At 41.1% G+C, this 22,400-nt stretch overlaps 2 protein-coding genes across 2 annotated transcripts; one reads left to right on the top strand and one right to left on the bottom strand.

Moving 5' to 3' along the window:
- Positions 1-4,992: 4,992 nt before the first annotated feature.
- GbpA lies at positions 4,993-12,284 on the bottom strand (the record flags this gene model as incomplete). The annotated part of the gene is made up of 6 exons (XM_040791324.1): positions 4,993-6,323; positions 6,385-7,149; positions 7,205-8,868; positions 8,918-9,254; positions 9,306-10,739; positions 10,814-12,284. The coding sequence occupies 6 exons, from the start codon at positions 12,282-12,284 to the stop codon at positions 4,993-4,995; spliced, it is 7,002 nt and encodes a 2,333-aa protein (XP_040645401.1).
- A 666-nt stretch (positions 12,285-12,950) lies between these two features.
- On the top strand, positions 12,951-14,320 carry PGRI_036120 (uncharacterized protein; the record flags this gene model as incomplete). The annotated part of the gene is made up of 2 exons (XM_040791325.1): positions 12,951-13,206; positions 13,257-14,320. 2 exons carry the CDS (start codon positions 12,951-12,953, stop codon positions 14,318-14,320), a joined length of 1,320 nt encoding a protein of 439 aa, XP_040645402.1.
- Positions 14,321-22,400: the final 8,080 nt, after the last annotated feature.

Here is a 22,400-nt window from a genome sequence, read left to right on the forward strand (position 1 = left end):
ACTAATCTTAGTAGCTTACGAAAGCTTAGTTAGATAATATATATAAGATAAGGGATTTAAATAACTACTAGGCTATTTAATAGTTTAAAGGAGTTAATAGAGTCTTAAATTACCTATATTAGAGTTATATTATTAAATATATTATCTAATATAATCGCTAATATATAATTAATAATATTAAGCTTCTTAAATATATCTATAAGTACTTTACTTAAATTTATACTATTCGAATTAAGGAAGTAAACTACTTCCTTTTAAGTATCTAGAAAGGTAGGTTTAGACTAGTAAGATATTCAATCTACTCTCTTTCTTATTTATTATTTAAGAATTTTAATATATAAGATAACGCTAGTACCTAATATATAACTTATTAATTATCTTAAAGGGTATAATTATATAAGACTTACTAGTATATACTATATAGTCTCTTTAATCGACTATTATATAGACTTACTTTTACTACCCTTTTAGTATTTACCTAAGGCTATATACTACTTTAGTATATTAGTACCGCTTTACTTTACTCTTAGATAAGGTAATATAGTCCTATATATCTAATATAATACTAAAGGTTCGCCTATAATATAATATACTACTTAGTTAAAGTTCTCTTAGATATCTAATATATATTTTATATCCTATTATAGCCTTTATATCTTAGTATTACTACCGCGTACTATTATATACTACTACTTAATAAACTTTACTTTAGATACGTTATTTATTATATTATAGAGGATAAACTACTTTCTCTAATTAGGGCTAATATATTTAAGTAAGTAATTAAGAAGGGCTAGTTAAGTAAACTTAGACTCTATTAATAATATAGAGGTCTATTAGCTATTAAAGAGACTAGGATTAATATTTAGATTAAAGGTAGAATTAAAGATATTAGCGATATAGGAGAGGTCTAGTTAGGAGCTTAGAGGAAGTAAAAAAGGCCCTATAATAAAAGTACTAGGTTAAGATATAGTTAATATAATATAAAGGATAGTATAAATAACTAAAGGAGAGTATATAGTCTTAACTTATAATAGGTAACTTACGACTATATAAAATAGGTATTACTAGTAAAAGGGGGGCTTTATATAGATCTAATATATTATAAATTAAGTATAGATCTACTATCCTTTATAAGCTAATTAGCTATAAGGGTCTTTATCTATAGGCGTACCTATAGGTATATCTATAGGATTATACCTAAACGCTTATCTTAAGTTAGAATCGAAGGATTTAAAACTCTTAGAATAATAATATAAGTCTTTTAGTACTAGAATAGATAGAATTTAGTAATATAAGCTTATAGAATAATAATTATACTAATACTCTTTCGATCTACTAGAAAGAATTAAACCTAGATAAGCGATAGAGTAGAAGATAGAAGTAGTATTTTACTTATAGAAAATAGTAGGTATATACTACTAACTTAAATATATATCTTTAAACTATTATAGTATAATTTAGTAAGTTAATAAAAATACTATATAATATAGTATATTTCGATAAGGAATATATTCTAAATTGTATTATATATATTATATATTAAAGCTACGATTTTATATAGAGTTAGTAAAATAGGTATAAATAATAGTTATTTATTATACGAAGTCAGCGAGTTATACGTCTATTTTAGGAGAATTTATACAATAGTAGGCGTAGTAGGTATACCCGCGATAGGTACGCCTATAGGCCGTAGGCGTTATAGACAGGCACTCGAAAATCTAAATAGCCCACTACCCACCGTAGACAGGCGATAGGCACCTCCTAGGTACCCATAGACAGGCGATATCGCAGTCTACGTTACTTCCTTATCCTCAGGTCCAGTATATTTAGTGGTTAGGGGGGAGGGCGAGGGGGGATCAGGAGACATACTGTCTAGTAAAATCTCTACTATTGCTTTTGTGAAGTAAAGGCATTCTATGCTAGACGTTCGGGCTACCGATCTTATTACTAATCATATTAAAATATTACCTTTTGTGGTAGTTTAGAGGAAGATTAATTGATTTTTCCCGGATAGAATAACCGAGGCTATATTTACAATAAGAATATCAAGTTAGGTTTTAATCAACTTAGTTCTTCGGTTAGACAATATAGGAATTAATTCCGCTAGGATAGATTAATTCCTTATCTGCACTAGCCTTAGACGTAAGTAATACCTTACGAAAACTCCTCTGTGCAGATATAAGGTAGCTCCATATATTAAAAACGCTTACGCTAGAGGTGATTTATAAAGTTTCAAAGGCCTTATAGGCGCTCCAACCCTTTTAGTAGATAAGCGTCTGGTTAGCAGCTAATAACCGAAGTGGATCCATGCTTAGCAAGGCCGTAGATCTACTCCTAATTATTAGATCCCCTATCCTAATAGTAATATACTGTCACCCTGATACGCATTACTCATACATTTGGGTTAGACCTATATTTATAATACTAGGTTATAACGCACAGAACTCTACAATAATAATATATAACCTATTTTACACATACGATAAGACTAAATAAATTAAAACAACTTGTTATTTATAATACCTAAAAAGGAAAGTATATATATATACTAGTATATTATTGCCCCTATAAAATATCTAAGTTCTATAATAAATAAAGAGAGGTTTTCCGCCAAAGTTCCCCTATACTAACCTAACATTATTCACAATTCTAATTCACCTACTAGCGACTTGTATACCATAAAAACTCCGGTTAAATAATAAAAGTATAGTATAGAATTATCGACTTGTGTAATACTATATAATTACTAGGTAGGACACTATCTGTATATTCTTTAGCTTTAGATTAATGCATTTGACATCCAATTCAAGATAAACTGCTATAGAAGAGGCCTATACCCTACACTGTTTTTCTGTAAATAGGCTTATTAATTTAGCGCTAATACTAAGTTTCGGAAAAAGGAAACGTATAAAGAGGAAGGCAAAAGATAGAAAATATAAAGTACTATTAAAATCGGAAGATATAATAAGTAACGGTAGCTAATATAAACACGCTATTAAGGAAATTAATTATCTCCTATATAAGTAGGACAAAAACTCTCCTTTGTTCATTATACTCGACTATATATATCCTAGTATGTAGCCGGTTATTATACGGCTCCCGACTTTCTATATACCGCGCATAGCCTTGTAAAGGTAGGAGGACTATATAACAATAGGGACTCCTAGAGATCTAAGTATATTAAATAGCTAGGGTAACTTACTTAGTTAGACGCTCCTAGACTTAGAGTCTGCGGGAGAATATCTTAGCTAAACCCGCTAGTTTAGGGAGACCGATAATGCGGCGGTCAGGGATATAACCGATATGTATCTGTCTTATATAATCAGAGTTAAGCTAGAGAACTAGGCGTAGAGATCTGTCCGTACATAACCAGTAAATGGAACTATGTAGTGTTCGTAGAGGGAGAAAATATCTATATCTTTCACAATAACTAGTTCGTTATTACCCTCATGGAAAACAGCCCCATTAACTAGGTTTAGAATATCTTCCTTGTAGCCTTTAGTGAAATAAAGCATAGTTCTGGTATATCGCTCTGGGTCTTTATTAACGTATCCGAGAATTATACGTATAGCTACCGCAAGTTTTTAAAGTCGTTCTATATTTTCTCCTATAGTCGGCTCTAACTACTATCTTATTCCACGGCCTAAGGTAATTTAGAGAAAAATGTGTATTTTAATGATCTAAGTAAGCGTTATTAACAAACTTACAAGGCCGGTAGAGGCCGTCAAGATAGATCGGTAGACTCGAGGTATTAGAAGTTATTACGGGGCCATTCACTATCGCTAGCGAGGTTATTAGACTTTTGTCCTACTAAGGATCGCGAGGTAATACGTCTAGATTATTTAGGCTACTAGTAATAAGTTGATAACCATATATAGCAGATAATACACTTTAGCAATATACCATCGGTTATTTAGGGTCTGAACAGCTCTTATCTCGTTAAATAGGATATTATCCGTGGTACCGGCCGTGGTAACGTAGTCACTCTGTATAATGACCAAACTACGCCTTAGGGCGATGTAAATAGAGTGACGACTAATAGAACAAATTTAGATGCCCCTCTGTATAAATTATAGTACGAGGTATTACAGCAGACCTTCTGCTTCTGGCTCTTTACAATGCTTTTCAACGTATTTTATTATATCTTCTTTCGTTTTTAAGTTTTAGCCCACTATTATTTTAGAGATCTGGCAGAGCCGGCTAACACGGCAAGTACGGCTTTTAATCTAACTAGATTATAAATAACGGTACGATAGAGTGATACGCGATTGCTAATCTATAGGATTTTAGAGAGTTTAAGAGTACTATTCTTATTTCGATACGTATAATTTCGCTAAACTCCAGGAATAGATAGTAGAAGAATTAAGGATAAACTCTGCGTTCATAGAAAAAGATTGCTTGGTATAGAACAGTTGTCCTATGAGAGAAAGATAATACTATTTTCAACTATACAAAGTCTGAACATCGCTAACTAAGGGAGTTTATTGCTCCCTCTGCGAAAGTATATAGTGCTCGAGTCACTCCAACAAACTCGTTCTAGCATGTATATGAAATAATTTTTAACACAGGTTACCTTCAAGCTTTCGGCATAGATCTATCGTAACTACCAACGGGACTTCGTGCCCCATTTTCCCTGGATCATTATGGCTTGTCAATATCTGCTAGGCTGATATCAAACTATATTTACAAACATGCCGGGAGAAGTTACGATACTTACTGAGTTTAAACCTCGATATCCACTCCGTGGTGCCTTATCTGGCTGCTAATATACATTACCACGTGGGTCCTTCTGAATGCACTGTCATTGTGTGACATGAAAAAGCCAAAAGGCAATAGCAATTGACTCTTATAATACACGATGACTTCTTGAGCAAATCGGAGTTGATAACGAGATTTAGGTTTGAGTTGGCGCTCGAATGTCTCTCTGCATCGCTTCCCTTTTTCTTGGTGTCTCTCCGCTTCATCCTGGCGTCCCTCCGATATCCCAGATCAACAAGATTCAAGCTGGGCAATAGAGACCCAATGACTGCCACCAGCACATCGATACCCCCCACTCTGTTTAATCCACCGGTAACCCGCAACACAGACGCCCAGACATTGCAACTTCCTTTGGTTGAGAGCTTCCTTTCGGCGCATTTCAGCTGAAGCCTCTCTCTTCGCCTGAATCTCAGCGAAAGCAGCTTCCTGTTTCCGGCGTTCAATTTCATGCTGCAATCGAGCTTGTTCGTATTGTCTCTGCAAATCATCGTCGGCCTTTTGGACGGCGATGTCAAGTTCCCTTGCCGCTATAGCCTCTTTCTCTCGTAGTTTCAAGATCTCCTGCTGCTTGCTCTCTTCCTCCTCTTTCAACCCCAGGAACTCCTTCTCGTGTGCCTCTGCAGAGGCGTTGTCTTTTTGAAGCTGATTCCATACATCGTCTGTGACACCTATATCGCGTCCGGCGGTGGGAGCAGGTTTGTTTGTGCGGTGAGCGGTAGTTGTCCCCAAATCTTCGCTACTTGCCATGTCCGCATGAGTTGAAATTTGGCAGTGCTTTGTGGTCACTGGTTTGTCTTGAAAATCCATGTGCAAAGGCAGCTGGAGCTCATCCTTGCCTAAATGTGACATCGAAGAGAGCTTGTCTGTAATCTTATCACGTTGAAATCGCTCAATAAGCATGTTATTGAGAGCCTGGAGCACCGCTGCTTTGCCTAGGACAAGCTTTCTGCCATTGTAAGCCCGAAAGACCTCTGCAAAGATCTCCTTTGCTAGTGTGCCAACATCGCGCGCGTTTGCCCAGCTTGCAGTTAGAGAGAGGGTGTGAAAGCGTTCGGATAAACTCTCCGTGAAATCAGGGCTGGGACTTTCCAAACAGGTAATGTCGAATTCAACCTGTGCCTCCAGAAGCTCTATTTTCTTTTTTGATAAAAGTCTAGTAAGCAAGTGAATACAGTCACTGGAAGGGAGGGGCTCGAATTGGATGTACTCCGGAAAGCGTGAGCTGAGACCCAGATTGATCGACATAAGGTGATTGATGTCTGCGTCATACCCAGCTAGGATGATGATCAACTTCTGAGCATATCTAGGCTTGGTGATACAGTCGACAAGCTCATCGACGGCCTCTCTAGAAAAAGGTCCTTCGCCAAGACGATACGCTTCATCGATGAAGAGAACCTTTCCAAGAGCCTGTTCCAGAACCTTCTGAGTCTTTGGGCCCGTTTGCCCGACGTATTGGCCGACCAAATCGGTTGCCGAGGCCTCGATTACATCATGTGTAGCCAACAGACCCATGTCATAATAAACCTGGCCCATTTTCCTAGCTGTACTTGTCTTTCCGGTGCCTGTGTAATACAAACCACACCCATCAGTATCTAACAAACAAGAACCAAAAAGCTGACAAACCTGGAGGACCTCGGAATATAAAATTGAATGGCAGCTGGGTGCGAACATCCATGTTCAGCTGCCTGAGATTCCTGGCCATCTGACAGTAACCCTCCAGTTTGGAAATGATGTCTTTGCAGCCCACTACCCCTTCAAACAGCTTTGCTAAACTTGCACCATTCTTTTCCATACGATTAAAATTCTCATCGAAGTCAGGGGCATCAAGATAAGCGTCTAATGATTGAACTGTCTGTCTGTTGGCGTTCAGTCGTTTCTGGTGGCACATTTTAGCAGAGTTAAGTAAGATATCGATTTCACCAGCATTCCCAAAATGTGGGCGATTTCGAGCTCGCTCAAGCATCTCGAGGGCCACTCGCCGGCCGCCGTTGGAGATTCCATAGCCTTGCTCTTTTAACTTCAAGTCTAAGATCCGATTCAGCTCCTCCGAGGTGAAGTCCTCAAAGACAAACGCTTGGTCCATAGGGAACCGTCGACTCAGACCAGGGTTGACGTTTTGGAACATCTGTTCCATTTGTTCTTTGTACCCAAGAAGCAGTACACACCTGTCTTCACCGGGCGTGCTTTGTACTTCAGCCACGATAGTATCCACGACGGCACTCCTGTAGGGGTCACTTTTCGCTCCCGTACCATCCGAGGTCCCACCGGCGAAAAGTCCATAAGCCTCGTCGATAACCAGGACTTTACCCAGAGTTGAAGCAAGTATGCCCTTGGTATTCTGCTCTGACTGGCCTATAGCGCTTCCCACGAAGTCGGATGGGTTCTTCACTACCACTGTCATGTTTTCAGCAGGGCCAATCGGAGAGGTTTCACCCTTACATACCTTCGCCATTAGACAGTAGACCAATGTCTACAAGTATCTGACCATAGAGCTTTGCAATCGATGTCTTGCCCGTCCCCGGATTTCCAAGGAAAACGCGATTCAAACTGTACTCGACGAGGGGTTTTTCGTCTAATTCCCGGGCATAATTGTAGCTCATCGTACCCATAAGGACATCAACTGTTTTCTTGACAGCAGCTAAGCCAATCATTTCTTGCAATCGGTGCCACGCAGCGGATGACTTCAGAGCTTGTGATGGGTCTGGGCCAATCATATCTTCCGCAGTAAAGAGAAAATCATCAACCCTTGTGGTTCCCCGTCGTTTTTCCTGTTGAAGTCGCTCGGATTGTCGCTCAGAAATCTTGGAAAGGGCGTTTTCAACGGATCTTGCATTTGCGAAGCCCTCACGGCCACGGCTTTTCCCGACTCGACGAGCAACAATACGACAGTATAGCCCCCCTAGACCGTTCTCGACTTGCATGCGCTTGTTGTACGTCTTCTCAATATTACTGATGAGAATTTGCATCAGCTCAGAGTCGTCAAAATCATTGAATTTCAGCTCGTTGGGGAATCGGCTTCGTAGCCCAAGGTCGTGAGCAAAAAAGTTCTCCATCGGTCGCTGATAGCCTGCGACAATGAAGACAGCCTTTCCTTTCAGGTTCTCAATCTCCGCCAAAAGAAAATCAATGACTTGAGCACCCCCAAAGCTGCTACTCTGCACGAGCTGATAGGCTTCATCGATGAAAATGGTACCACCACCGTCTTTCAGAAGCCCTTCGATCGTCTTCTGGCATCCTACCACACCTTCATTCGCCAGCCTGGACCCAGTCGTCTCAATGAATTTGTCCCCGGGAATGACACCCATAGACGCGAGGAACTTGCCGTAGAGGCGTGCAACGGTCGTTTTTCCAGTGCCAGGGTTCCCAAGCAGCACGGTTCCAAAGCGATCGGTGATGTCGACATTTTGTCTGATTGAAATATCGACCTTCCCCTTGATGGCCAAGAACTTTTCTTTCACCGATTCAATGCCAACCATTTCCATTAATTCGTCGACTTCAGGACTCTGGAAATTTTGGAATTTTTTGTCATGCAACCATTGGGTCTGGGCTATCGATGACTTCTTGTTCGGCATCTGGCTGAGAGAGTCGGGCTCATTGTGATGACCATTGCCGTGACCCTGAAAGCTCCCTTCATGAAGAGGCAATCTTCCAGTCTCCGTAATATCTGAGCTAGCCAAGTGCGGTGTATCATCCAATTCAGGCTCGATGCTTGTGGATGTCGTTTTCAAAGGGTTCTTCAGGTCCTCGATTACCTGATGGTACTGTTCAAGAACATTTGCTCGCTGAACCTCGTCAGACTCATCCTGTCGTAGCCTTCTTAAACGATCTGCTTCCTCTTGAGCTTCTGCAAGCTTGCTCGCATATTCGTTCTGTTTGAGCTGGCGTGTTTGCTCCAGCTCAAGCTCACGTTGGCGTCTGCGTTCTTTGGCAGCATCTTCTTTGACACAGAAACGGCAGACGCGCTTGACCTGAGAGCATGACAGGGACAGGCTGTGATTCCGCGTACATTTCCATTTCACAATCTTTGTGCAATTCATTTGCGAATGGTCCGAAAGTTGGTGGCATTTGGATGGACACTCATGTTTTCCGCAGCTCAACATCACTCCACTTTTGAAGGTCAGTGCGGTAACAGTATGTGTAAGGTTTTCCGGCTTACCAAGGCTCCGAGCATCCACCATCAGGGCATTCGGTGTTGAAATCTTCATTTGTTCGAAGAATGGCGGTGATTTGAGGGTGCTTCTGGCAGCGAACTGGTAATCCATCGTAAAGATGCCCATTGGACTTGAGTTGATCGATGAGCGGCTTCCAGGCTTTTCTTCCCTTCCGACTAGCAACAAACGTCTCTGAATTACCTACCAATATTAACACATTCCGCGCTCGAGAAAGCAGAACGTTGAGTCGTTCAGGGGCTGCCATGAATCCGACATCGCCATCCTTGTTGCTCCGAGTCAGTGATGCGATGACAATCTCGCTCTCTTCTCCTTGGTAGTTATCTATTACTTCGTGTCAGAATGTTGCATCAAGACTTTTTCTCATATACTCACCAACTGTAGAAAGCTTGAGCTGCCGCTTTGAGTGATTGGCGCTCGCCTGTGACAAGAGTCCTGCCTGTAGGAGATCGTAGGTGTCAAGGTCGTTGAGTACGGGATCATTCTGGCTTCTTAAAGTATCTCTCAGGAGGGAGAGTTGGCCCAAATACGGAGTGAGCACAACTATCTTGTCCGTCCCATAGCCTTGTTGTCCAAGATACTTCACAATCTTCAACACAATTTCAGCCTCGAAAACATTCTTCCTGCTCATCTTGGCACCCTCATCTCGTCGGTCAGCTATCTCTGCAAAGCCAGCCTCAAGGTGTTTATGATGGAAGAAGATAAGTCGATCGCGGAGTCCCCGTGGCTGAGGGCGATCTTTGGTGCTATCATCGTCTTCCAGTCCGGGGTACGTGAGGCTCCGTACGAGCCCTGAAATTTCAGGACACATTCGATGCTGCTTGAGCAGAGTGGTATGGGGGTAACCAGCATTGATGAGTCTTTCAAAAAGAGAAACATTCAAATCATACCCGTCCCCCTTTTCAGCGCTGAGGCTATAACTGTTGATCTTGGGTCGCAATTGCTTGTGGTCTCCTATCAAAACCAAATGCTTGGTCTCTGACCCCATCGCCGTGAGGACATGCGACTCCAAAACTTCACCGGCTTCTTCGAGGAGCATGATTCCTGGAGACACATGCCGGAGCTCGTCGGAATACATTGCAGCAGCCGTAGTGGTACATCCGATGATGCGCTTTGATTTGAGTATGACTCTCGTTTTCTCTCCCCAAAGAGCACTCAACCGCTTTTGGCATTTGTCAAGCAAATTCATACGGCTTGCCAGTGACGCAGCTTGCTCGGCCAGAAGGGCATTTCTCCATGACTGAAGCTTGTCATTCCGCGGCTCCTTCCCGAGCGCCCAGATATCTTGGCAGTTGGAGGGAATAAAAGAAGAATACACTCCAGGGTCTTTTCCTTCTATCCATCGGTTGAAAAGGTAGTCCCCCTTTGCTGCTTTCCCAGAACGTGTCACCATGGCCATGTCATCATCGTTCTCAGGAATGGCCAAAGCCTCGAAGTATTTTGGGTCTTCAAATTCCAAATAGTCCAGGATGGACAAAGCATCTGCCATCTGATTCTGGTACATTTTGATGTGGCTCTGTAGTTCCGAGGCTTGGTTCTGTGCATCTGACTCAAGTGAATTGATGGTATTCCATGAAATTTGTTTTCGTTTATAGGATGATTGTTGTCTGAACAGACTAAGTGGCTCTGTGCGTTGAGTCGACTTGGAACCCAGTCGTACGATGGAAGAGGCATCGATTCCAATGTCCAATAAATCTTCCAAAAACTGATCCAAAGCGTGATTGGTATAGCACATCACAAGGATTTTGTCTGTGGTGTGGTCATGTAGAGCCTTGGCGAGCAACGCACCTATGAAGGATTTTCCGGTACCTGGTGATTCTGTCAGCTTTATTCACTCTCCGGAGCATCGAACGATATCTCGTTGGTATCAACTGTTGACTGACCTGGGGGTCCCTGGATCAAGCTGACCCTCTGTGACAATCCAGCTACGAGAGAGTCGAGCTGTGAGTTCTCCAAGGTCACTGAGGATTTTGTTTGAAGTATTCCCTGAAGATCGCTCCCATATTTCAATTTCAGTCTCTCAACCACATTGAACGGCGTCAGACTTGATTGTCGCACAGGTTGACCGTGCTCATAGAGAAACAGTTCTTCCACCAGGGGCATTTCAATCCTGTCTTGCAAGCACTTTAGGATGGGCTCATAGGCAAAGATCGGCGTATCAACAACCAAAAAGTTCACATCATTATACAACTTGAGGTAAAGAAGACATTTTTTGAGGGCTTCCTCGCCAGAGATGCGCAACATGACAACCGGTCGATCAGCTTCAAGGCTATCAATATCTCTCTCAATTGTGGCGAATGCCACAATTTGCGAATTTCGAACCAAGCAACCAAATGCTTGATGTTTTACAAAGCTATGGTTATTCTTCAAAAAGCCTTTGCGCTCCGGCTTGGGAAGGAATTGGACCGGTTCAAGGCCGCGATGACAGAAAACGCCGACGGTGCATGGCTGAATACGCTGCTTGGTGCTCGAGGTACAAGATATAGTGGCGAGCGAAAGCCCCTCCAAGCGAAAAGCCTTTCGTCTGCCTTTTTTGATCCCTTGGGCAATTTGAAAGTCGTCTCGGAGTCCCGAAAGCATGTCCTCTCGTAAGAGCCGAAACTGATTGTCAAGGTGGGCCGCGATGCGCTGGTCACCGGAGAGCCGGGAAATCTCCTCGGCTTGTCGATAGAAAGGCGTTTCTGTACATCCCATTTCGTCCGCTGTGGGAAGAATAGCTGTTAACCGAAAATCAGAGAAATCGTTATCATGCCGGCCGCCTGCGCTGCTGTCCGACGTTGTGGCATTCATCGACGAGAGCCTCATTTCCAACAGATGTTTGATCTTGTGGCCCATGTTACGCAACTCAATGGAGAGCGATGAGGAAATATATCCATCTTCAACCATCTTTCGGGCATCATCGTTGATATTCACACCGGATGAGGTGGGCAAGACGAGAAGCTCCGACACCATCCAACAGAAAGCAAGGATGGAATCATGTTCCAATGTTCGGGTGTAGAATGCATCCAGAAAGGCATTCCAGAGGGTACGGGGCTCCACAATGAGGACGAGAAGTTGTTCGAGGAAAGCTCCATTGCAAAGAGCTTTCACATCACGATTGTTCAGAAACCGGATGAACTTTGCTGTATGCTGATTGAGGAATGCCGGGGTGAGGTTGAATCTCAATCCAGTCTGAAGAGCTTTCAAACCGCTTTGGCTTGACACCAGCTTCTCAACTAGAATACAGGGGTTGCTTTGATCCAGGATTGCTCCGATGAATTTTTTGAAGTCCTGAAGATTTTGGACTTCTTGTTTTCCATGGAGGATAGCCCCGAGATATTTAGCCAGTCTGTCTGACCCGATAATGGCAGACATGATGAGGTTGATAATAAGAGTATCTAACGATATTGCTTGAAGGTGAGCTACTTTTTGCTCCAAGAAGATTTAAAAGGTGGCGTTGGTCCAGAATTTCAGGAAGAAAGGGATGAGCGGCAAACACGGCGGTGAAGTTGATTGCCAACAGCAAAGCATCAAGTGACAGAAAAGTATTTATTTAGACGTCATCAACCACTGGCTGAGACACAAAGAGATGCAGGTTGCCTGTCTGCATAAGCAGCCCAGCCAAGGCAAAGATAAGGCCGCTCTCCTCTCGTCCAAGGCGCCGATGATACCTTCCCTTCTAGTTTTATCGTTGGGGTACAAATTCCGTCGAAAACATGTGCTTCTGGGTGGTGTTTGTGTCTTTGCCAGGCTTCAACAGTCATTTTACTTAGGGCAACCTCGCGGGAAAAGTATTGTATTAACGCACTGGGCACAAAAGATTGCCGTGCAAGCACCACCGAGATGCGGGGCTGTGACGTGGCGAGCGGCAGGCATAGACAGGGGTATATCTAAAATCAAACAGAAATTGGAACCCCCGCACAAGCTCACCAACAACGTACTATACGTGATGGTCTAATAAAATCCGGGACGATTCTCACCTGTTCCGACAGCCGCCCATCAGCATAGCAAGATCATCTACTGCCGAAAATAAGCTTAAAAATGCTATCCTTTAAATCTCGAGGAGGAAAATGGAGGGAAAGGAATACTGGAAGGAGAGGCATGTCTAGGACCGACACAGTTCCAACTCCAGCCCCACCACTGGGCGATATCCTCGCAGCTATTCAACATAATGACCTTGAAGAGGCAAAGGACGAAAAAGACAGTGCTGCTCAGATCACCGGCAGTCAGTATCTGACATCGTACAACTGGCTTGACAAGAGCAGTCATCAAATCATTGTTCCAGGTGAAGACTCCCGTTCAAATTATATGTATCGCCGTCATCAATAAACTAATGTATATCTTTAGGCGAGCCACCGGCCTGGACACCACTTTTACGCCCTACCAAGCTCCGAGAAGACTCAGGCCAGTACTATCGCGATCTAAATGCCGCACGATACCCGACGTATCCATTGGAACCAATGATCCGCGCAATTTTAACGGACAAGCCCGACTTTTCCTTGGCCAACTTGGATATCGTAGGTTGCGGGAGCACAATGGGTAACTTGCTGCGTTTTGCACGGGGTCAAAATCAGCCCTTCAGAATAATTGTCGAGCTGGTGGGCCAGACAGTTTTCCTGATCCGAAGGGAGAACTCGCCTACTGAGAGGATCCCCGATGTCCGGGGATACGGACATACATTCCCAGAGGCATACACCACGTGGAACGCTCGTGTCAAAGGGTCGGAATCCCATCAGCGGTTGATAAACTATGATTTTGCAGGCCTCAACTGCCTGGTTCGTTTCGAGGCTGATGGGTATTTGCCCCAGTTGGTTCCCGGCTTGAAGACAATGCAGAACCACGACCCCGAGACTGAAAAAGAACAAGAAGAGGGTCTTCTAGCGTCACTAGAGGGAACAGTGATCGTGAGTTGCCATCCCGTCGATGTAGCTGATATGTCGAATGAGCTGGAAATCACCAAGGGGGGTCAGCATATTCCACAGTCTGCTGTGTTTGACTTGAAGACTCGGTCTATTAAGAGAATGGATGTTGACACTTTGGGAGATGAGCTAGCACGGTTGTGGATTGGGCAGATACCTAACTTTGTTCTTGCGTATCACAAGTCTGGAACGTTTGAAGATATCCGTGTTCAGGATGTGCGAGAGAAGATCAAGCATTGGGAAAGCTCCCACCAAGTGGAGTTGGTCAAATTCGCCAATTTGCTTCATATGATTATTTCATTCGTTCGGAGCACGGAGAGTGGAAAAATTGAGATTGAGCACGAAGAGGGTGTTCAGACGTTGAATTTAAGGGCCCAGGGTGGCGGTGTCAACAACGTTTTGCCGGTGACAGTCAGAGACAAGTGGGATCACGAGTCTGATTTGGATGAAAGTCCCACTCCAGCGGCTGTTCTCTCTGACTCTTGCCTTTAAGTTTATAACTCTTGCATGGACCTAGGCAATTTCAAAGATGTGCTTTTTTTCCAAATCCCTTAAGATCCATGAATTGCGGTCGGGTGTTGAATGTGCCTAATAATAACACGACACCCAGTATATGATTGGAAACTGCACAAATTGCGTGGAAGGAGGTAGATCGCCTATATGAGATAAGTCTGGGAGAAGATACCATACCAAGCGAAAGCTACTATCGTTATACTAAGCATTGAACTTCGCGCTGTTTTACATATAGAGTGAGAGTTTACACAGGTTTCGACCTACGATGTAACAAAGGCAGTATAAAGGTAGGGGAAAAGGTTAGCAAGTACTTCTGCTGACCAACTGCAGTTATTGGCCAGCTATTGTGGAATCTGGTAATGTGCGCTGTTCCTTTTTCAATATTAGAAACATGATGGCGTTTTAATTCAATTAGGAATTAGATCTGCGGGTTGCCCCACTTCCCGCTTGCCGCGTCCCCGAAGCAACAATACGCATTTTATTGGGTATATTTGCCACTTTAAGAGGAACGTTGGCTATTGAAAGAGATTTCGGAGCTTCCGCGAGCATCTTGCATTCCCAGGTCTCCCGAGGTTTCATGTAAGTTGCGGCTTTCCAGAGCTTGCCTTCGCCCGCTTCATCGAGGAACTGTCTCCAATGGGATGCTTTCGCTTTCTCAATCCGAGTCCACGCCCGTCGTTTCCGTTGCATGTCCAGAAACGCGGCCATAGAGCTCGGGTGATGTCGTCCGAGCTCGGCCAATCTAAATACTCAAGCTCCCCCAGGCCCTAAGGTGTCAGTCTACCATGGTCGAGCCCTCGGGGAATTCAAGACCTACGCTAGGGTTCTAGAGCGTCATTTAAAAATATATCCAGAATGGTACAAACCCGACGAGCGCAAAATCAACTAGTCCCTGACACTGGGCCCTAACGCTTAACGCATGTTGCCTTTAATCTTAAGAATGAGTGGAATCGACAGATACGCGACATTTCCAGTGAGCAAATTACATTTGGTGGATTTTGCACATTTCTTATTCACCAGCTTCAGAATGGAGTCTATCCGGAGGTGGCCAAGGCGCGATACATGGAAAGTCACCAGCGCCCATCTCAGTCCGTGCCTGATTTCTCCAACTGGATACAGCAATGGGAGCCACATTTCTGTAATAATTTTTCGGACCGTGATCGCATGCGTCATCGCTTTGAGCACCTGACGAATACAATCCGCAACGAGGCTGACAAAACTCACCTGGACTTCACCCATTATAACTATTTCGTCGTCTACCTGCAAAGGGTCGAGGACTCTATTGATAAACGTGCCGGGCCACTAGGCAAGAAGCTTAACAATCCCAGGAAGCGACCTCTAACCCACATCTGAGCGAACCCCGTTGGTCCGGTGGAGATTCTGGCGGCTTCCATTGATATTTAATCTGCGCGTATGCAAATATCAGCGATCCCTGGCAGAATGTCATTTAGAACAAAGTCAACACGTGCACGTTGTCTGCAAAAACTTACATCTGCCAATACAACATGAATCTCATGGGAACTTTATCGCTTGCCATTTCCAAACTGGAGCAGAATGGCGGTCTCCACACCCGCCAGCAATGCCAACCGCGTTTGATGATCCCCCACTACCATCGCACCTTTCGAATTCAAGTATGTGTGTATTTCGTGCAGCTGCACACCCGCTTCGAGTGTTATATTTCTTCCGCGTAGCCGCCGTTCGAGTTCCAGTCACGTTGCTTGCAATGTCTCGATACACTGCAGCAACGATGCGGTAGAAATTGACGTGGATTCAATTCCAGACTTAGTTCTGCAGGGAGGCTTGGATCTGCTTACATGGTTACTGTATATGGAAGATCACGATTCTGATCTGAACGATGCTTGTTCTCTTTGCATTCAATCAGAGGGTCCGGTGCATGTTCAGGTCGGAGACTAGCGTAGACCTGAATTTATTGGTTTAACTCCGGCAGCCTGACTTTATATCTGGACCTTTCCCTACTATTCTGTCTTTATTTTGTTCTCGTCCCATCATCACCATAAAAGCATATTGTCCGGGCATGAAGCGGTAAACTACGCTAACTGCTGATTGGTCATACGGGATACAGTATGATCTGTGGTGTTTTGTTTCTCCCTTCATATCAATAGCTACATTATCTTAGTGAGAATTATTCCCTCCACAGGCCCGCAGTTATTATGATGGAATCAGATGAGCTTCTAGAGAAACGCTTCTGATCGAGATCGGGCAAAAGCATCTCTCCTCTATTGGCGTCTAGACTTCTCGTTGCAACATGGCGCCAATACTCCCTTTCTCAAAGTAACCGTTTCGTTCGTCTTGCCCACAGGTCAATATCCTGGACGCGAAGGTGATACAAGCTTACTACGAAGGCAAATTTTGGCTGTTATTTGCGACTGTACTGGAATACTGCCAAGAAAAGGACTCGGGGGCTGATGTAAACGTAGCGAGCTCTAGTTATATCTTAATGAAATCTGAAATAGTAAATCAATCATTTCCATTAAACATATATAGTGGCACCCCTCCCTTCTTTCCTGTGTACTTCTATCATATGTCCCTTCCAATCTCGAATCGTCTTCCGAAGTATCGACTGTCGCCTGTATCGCTCAACTTTACTGACCCATCAGCTAGCCATAGGATCTCGTCCCTCAAGTGGCGCATACGCTTTATAGTTTCATTGGGACCCCTTTCTGTGAATTGGATCCTCTCCACCTTTATATGTAACCCTAGCAGCGCCCGTGAGGTCCGTTCATCCAAATTGCCTTCAATTTTCAGATTAATGCGGAATATCCATGTGTTGTACCACACCTCGTTCAAAAGGTTGTTTCCCTTCTCCCCTACACATGTATAGACGAGTTCCCTTCGGAGCCAGGATAGGTAGAGTCGTATTCGATCCTAGTGATAGCAGATACTATAGTACTGAGCATTCTCCCCAAATTTGTTATTAATTGCCTGCTCTAGAAGTCGAATATTTCGGTATATAGTATCTGTAGTAATCCCATACTGTCTATTATAGACGTGGATATAGTGAACCATTCTTGTTTATTTTACTAGTAGATCCTGTGATCCTATGGAGTAGGCTGGATTTATATAGTTACATTATAGTATATATATGCGAATTAAATATAAAATTAATGTATTTCCATTTCTAGTACTAATATAGGTACTTCAATTTAACAAGAAATTATCCTATCTAGTTACACCGCTTGCAGAAGGGTAGAGTAATTTCTATTGTAGATGATATTAGAGCTCTTCCGATAATAGAAGTCATTTTTCTTCTATAGTAATTTGATCCTCGGTAATTAGAGGGTGCACACTTAGTCGATGGATAGATTATGTAAGGGTTATAGTAAATATGCCCTGAAGGGGAACTTCTTGGGCTATCTACGTACTCTACTTAGATGAAAAAATTTATTAAGGAACTTGTGCAACTCTTAGTTTGTTTCATTTGGTGAGGGCGGCTGCTAGGGGTTGCCTGTTAAATCTCAAAATTCTATTTTAACCCGAACGACAAATGTGTAGCTTAGTGCTAGGACTCTGTGTATTAGTATTGTGCTGTACGCAATTGTATAGTGTGGAAATGAATGTTTGCCTGGAAATTAATTGATTATATTGTCTATAACGTCGCATTTACCACACACTCCCCTATATAACTTGTTAATAAACTGTTTTAAGGGTTATTTAAACGATAAATATATAAATGAACTAGATATACCTGCTAGATTAGTTAAGGGAGTCTCTTTGAGTAGATAACCATAGTAATGTGACTAGATAAAACTTGTGTAAAAGCATAAAGGAAAAATGAGTTGACCAAGGGAAGGTAGTAAATTGAGGGAGAGTGGTGTATTGAGAAGTTTATATATATTGAAGAACTTGGCAGAAATCAGTTGTATGGCGAGCGTACTGGTAAATTCACGATGCTAAATTTCTCTAACTAAAAACAATAATGGTCCGTTATTTAATAATCTGGTCAGACACAATAGTAAGAAACCTGCATATAACAGTAGTTGTAGTAGTAGAATTCATTTACCGTGTCCCCTCGCGAACGATATGCAGGATACAATAACTACATACATAAACAAGGACTTGGTTGCGCTCTGTACGTTTTTGGACCTTGTCTTCATAATAATCTAGTGTGCACGGGCCATTCACTATCTTATTCCTCTCCGAGCCTAAGCTATTGGGGTTAATATAGTCTCTGGGGTGCTCCTCTATAGCAAATTTCTTAATAGTTACAAAAATTTTTATGGGCTATTTTCCTGATATGTTGGATTTGAGAAATGAACGAGAATATAAGATATGCGTATATATGAATATATGATCGTAGTCATATGTTGTATTTACATTTTCTTATCGTTTTACTTATTCTTTTTACTGTGGGGTTTCGTTGTGATAGTATGCTAACCCACGCATGTATTCTAGAGTTTATATTGTTGGGACCTATTGTGACCCTGGTTGGCCTTATACCCTTTATTGTAGCTACCTCGTTCCTATATGAATATACTGCTACTATGGCTAGTTCTGATGAGAATGATGGAAATAAATTGGTTTTCTGTTATTTTATGGTATGACCCTCCGACATCCCCTATTGGATTGTGGATCTAGTACTGACTTATGTTAGGTTGGAATCGTTAGTAACCGCTAGAGTGCTAGCGACTATGATGGCGATATGAAGCGCGCCCGATATGTAGGTATCGACGCTTTCGCTTTGAATATCGGCACTGATCTTTATATTAATACGTAGCTGGGCTTTGCGTATGAGTCTGCTGCTAATAATGTAAAAGGAAAAGCCTCTATTATAAAGAGAATGCTCAATAAGAGAGCTGCTTAGCTTAATACTAAGTAGGATACTTCTAGAGAAAGACCTGTCTAGCGTAGCGTCTATAATCTAATACAGTACGTATCCTCGACTTGCCTATTAGGCCTATATTATTAGGTAGATCCAATAGAAAAAAAGTATTACTAACTAAAGACTTATTATCTTAAGCAGCTCGTTACCTACGTCGAAAAAGGTAGGGTATTAGATAGGTATAAGGATATACTAGAAATAGTATACGAAGAATTATATATAGAAGAGTATCAAAGATAGGAAAAGAACAATCGCAAAGGAGGATATATAACTAGAAATGGAGCACTATATCCTACTATTAATATCAATATCCTACCCTCGCAGTCTTCCACCTCTGCGGCTGCACAGGTTTCTGCTAACTTCCAGTCCATACAATCTCTAGGCCCGCTTAAGATCCCTAGATCTAGGGATAAAGCAGTTAAGGAGTATAGTGAATAGCAAGTGTCAGATGTCACTAATAACACTCTTAAGGCTGTATTTCGAGAAATCTGTGACATAATAATCGACAATAGTCTTAATCTTAAGCAGGTCTATAAGGACCAAGACCCGGAATTCTTTATCGGAACGGGTATAAAGATAGGTATTGCTCGACGGTTCGTAGAAGACATTCGGTGTTAGGTCGAGAATATAAAGAAAGCAATCTCTATTTATAAGATATTTTAGCATCTACTCACTTTATTGTTAGCGTACATAGCGTTTAGGAGGTTTAATTTAACATAGTGCTGTTGACCGCAGGTGCAATTGACATATTATTTGTTTCACGAGTATTGATTTGTGTAGCTACAATTGTTGTTTTCAGGCTAATACTATAATTGAGGCCAGGAGAAAAAGTAGCTTAACTCGTTCAACATCATTTCCACAAACCATTACTACAGCGTTTATTAACGGACTCGGACCGGATCTCCGCCATAGGTGGGGCTTAGGCCTTGACAAGTCCCGTAGCACCGGTGCTGCAGCACTAGTGCTACCGTAGCACTAGGCCCTTGGTTCGGTACTGCTGCACTAAGGCTTAGCAGTACCAGACACTTGGTTCGGTACTACGGTACTACGGTAGGAGTACTGTAGCACTGTAAACTATACAAACACAGCTAGTCTCGTGATATATATAAGTTATATAGAAAAGCTAGTAATTTTAGGGTATTTTATTTACAGTTTTTCTAAAAATCTAGAAAGGGTTATAACTTAATATTAGATCTATTTAATAATTTACTCTTTATTTACTCCTCTTAGTATATATATATTTATTATTATCTCTCCGACGCTTCCGTTCCTTATATAGACACTAGCTATCGCTTTAAATAATTCTAACTACTAGATACTAGTAAGATAGAAGCTTAACCAAGTCTACCTCCTAATCTATAAGTAGGTTTTAATCCTAAATACTAGGTAAAGTATTATAAACTTACTTATCTATATTATTAGCTTTAGACTCTACCTCCTTATTATCGCTAATAGTAACTATATTATAATTAGATAGTTAGGCCTCTATCTCCTTATTAGCCTCTATCCTCTTACCTAGGTCTTAACTTTCTATAGATAGTTAGCCTTAAGTATAGTTAATATTAAACTATATTATATAGTAAAGTATTATTAAGTCCTAAATAGTTATTATATTTAGAGACCTATATTTATAATAGTAGATATCCTAGGCTAAGCTAAAATAGATATAGGTCTCTAAATATAATAACTATTTAGGACCTAATAATACTTCGCTATATAATATAGTTAGGTCGATCCTTTAGAATTCTAAAAGGAATATAAGAATAAATTCCTAATTCTTTTAAATATTACTTATAATATTCTCTCTATTCCTATAATAGGCGCTAGAGTTAAATATCTATTTAATTTAGTATAGGATATCTACTACTACTAACGTAGGCGGCTAAATATAAAGATAGTCTAGGATATTATAATATTCTGGTATAAAACCTAGTTCGATATTAAAGTAGAAGAACTACCTAATAAAAATATATCCTTAAATTCTATCTAAGAAGTAGATAAATAGAGAGAGGCTAAGCTTACTACTAATATATTTAAACTAATTAATAATAGTAAGGATTTTAAGAATAACGATCCTATTAGACTAATCAAGTATAAGTTTATAATAGAGAGTTAGGTTCTTTATTCTTCTATTATATTAAGTACGTAGAAGCGATAGAGAAGTAAGCTTATCGATAGTAAAGATAAGAGTAGTCCTTATCTCCCTCTTTATAAAGATAAGTGTGAGCATAATAGTATATAATAGCAGTATAAGTAAGATATATATATATTTATGGTGTGTGAGAAATGAGATATATATTACCGGTACTATCTAAGCAATCCTTAGATATATAATATACGGTAAACTATATTATGACTTACTTAATATCGCTATAAATAATGAAGTCATTTTATATTATTAATTATTATTAATGGCTTTCTATAACATTCTATACTGCTAGTATTTGCCTTCTAACTAGCTATATAAAGAATGATTATTTTTACTAGCTAGTATAAATAAAAAATAATAACAATAACAATATATTTACCCTCTATCTATCCTAAAATAGCTAAGTATAGTCCTTACTATATCTTATATAATTATATTATATAAGATATAAAGCTTATTTAATCTAACTTCCCTACTAAATATTATAACCTATCCTTAGGCTATAATATATTATCTGCTAAATTACTGATAGGTTATGAGCCCGGCTTAACACTTATTTCCTAAATAGGAAATACCGAAGTAACGCCGAGCTATCTCTACCTTATCTCCAAACAATTTCTGAATACTATATTTAGTATATTTATATACTATTTATAGTATTATATAATTTACTATATATAATATATACTACTATATATAGTCTACTATATATATATATATACTACTTATAAATAGTATTATATATATATATCTCTCTTTATATTTCTCCGATATATTTATATATCTTATTATAGCTTCTCTAGATAAGATATATCTCCCTAAACTTAAGGGTTCGGAGAACTATACTATATAGTCTATTAGGGTTAAAGCAGCCCTAATAAAAGATAACCTATATACGCCTATAGAGACTCCTGTTACGGAACTACCCGTCACCAGTCGATGGTACCCCACCGGGTGCACAGATGGGCCACCGAGAGCCAACCAATCTATCTGTCAGTAGATCACGTATAGTATCTAATACTCTGGTATCCCCAGGTATTCAGGAAAGAGAAAACCTATTCACGCTTAGT

This window comes from Penicillium griseofulvum, assembly GCF_001561935.1.
Source record: "Penicillium griseofulvum strain PG3 chromosome Unknown contig_86, whole genome shotgun sequence".
NCBI classification, from domain to species: domain Eukaryota; kingdom Fungi; phylum Ascomycota; class Eurotiomycetes; order Eurotiales; family Aspergillaceae; genus Penicillium; species Penicillium griseofulvum.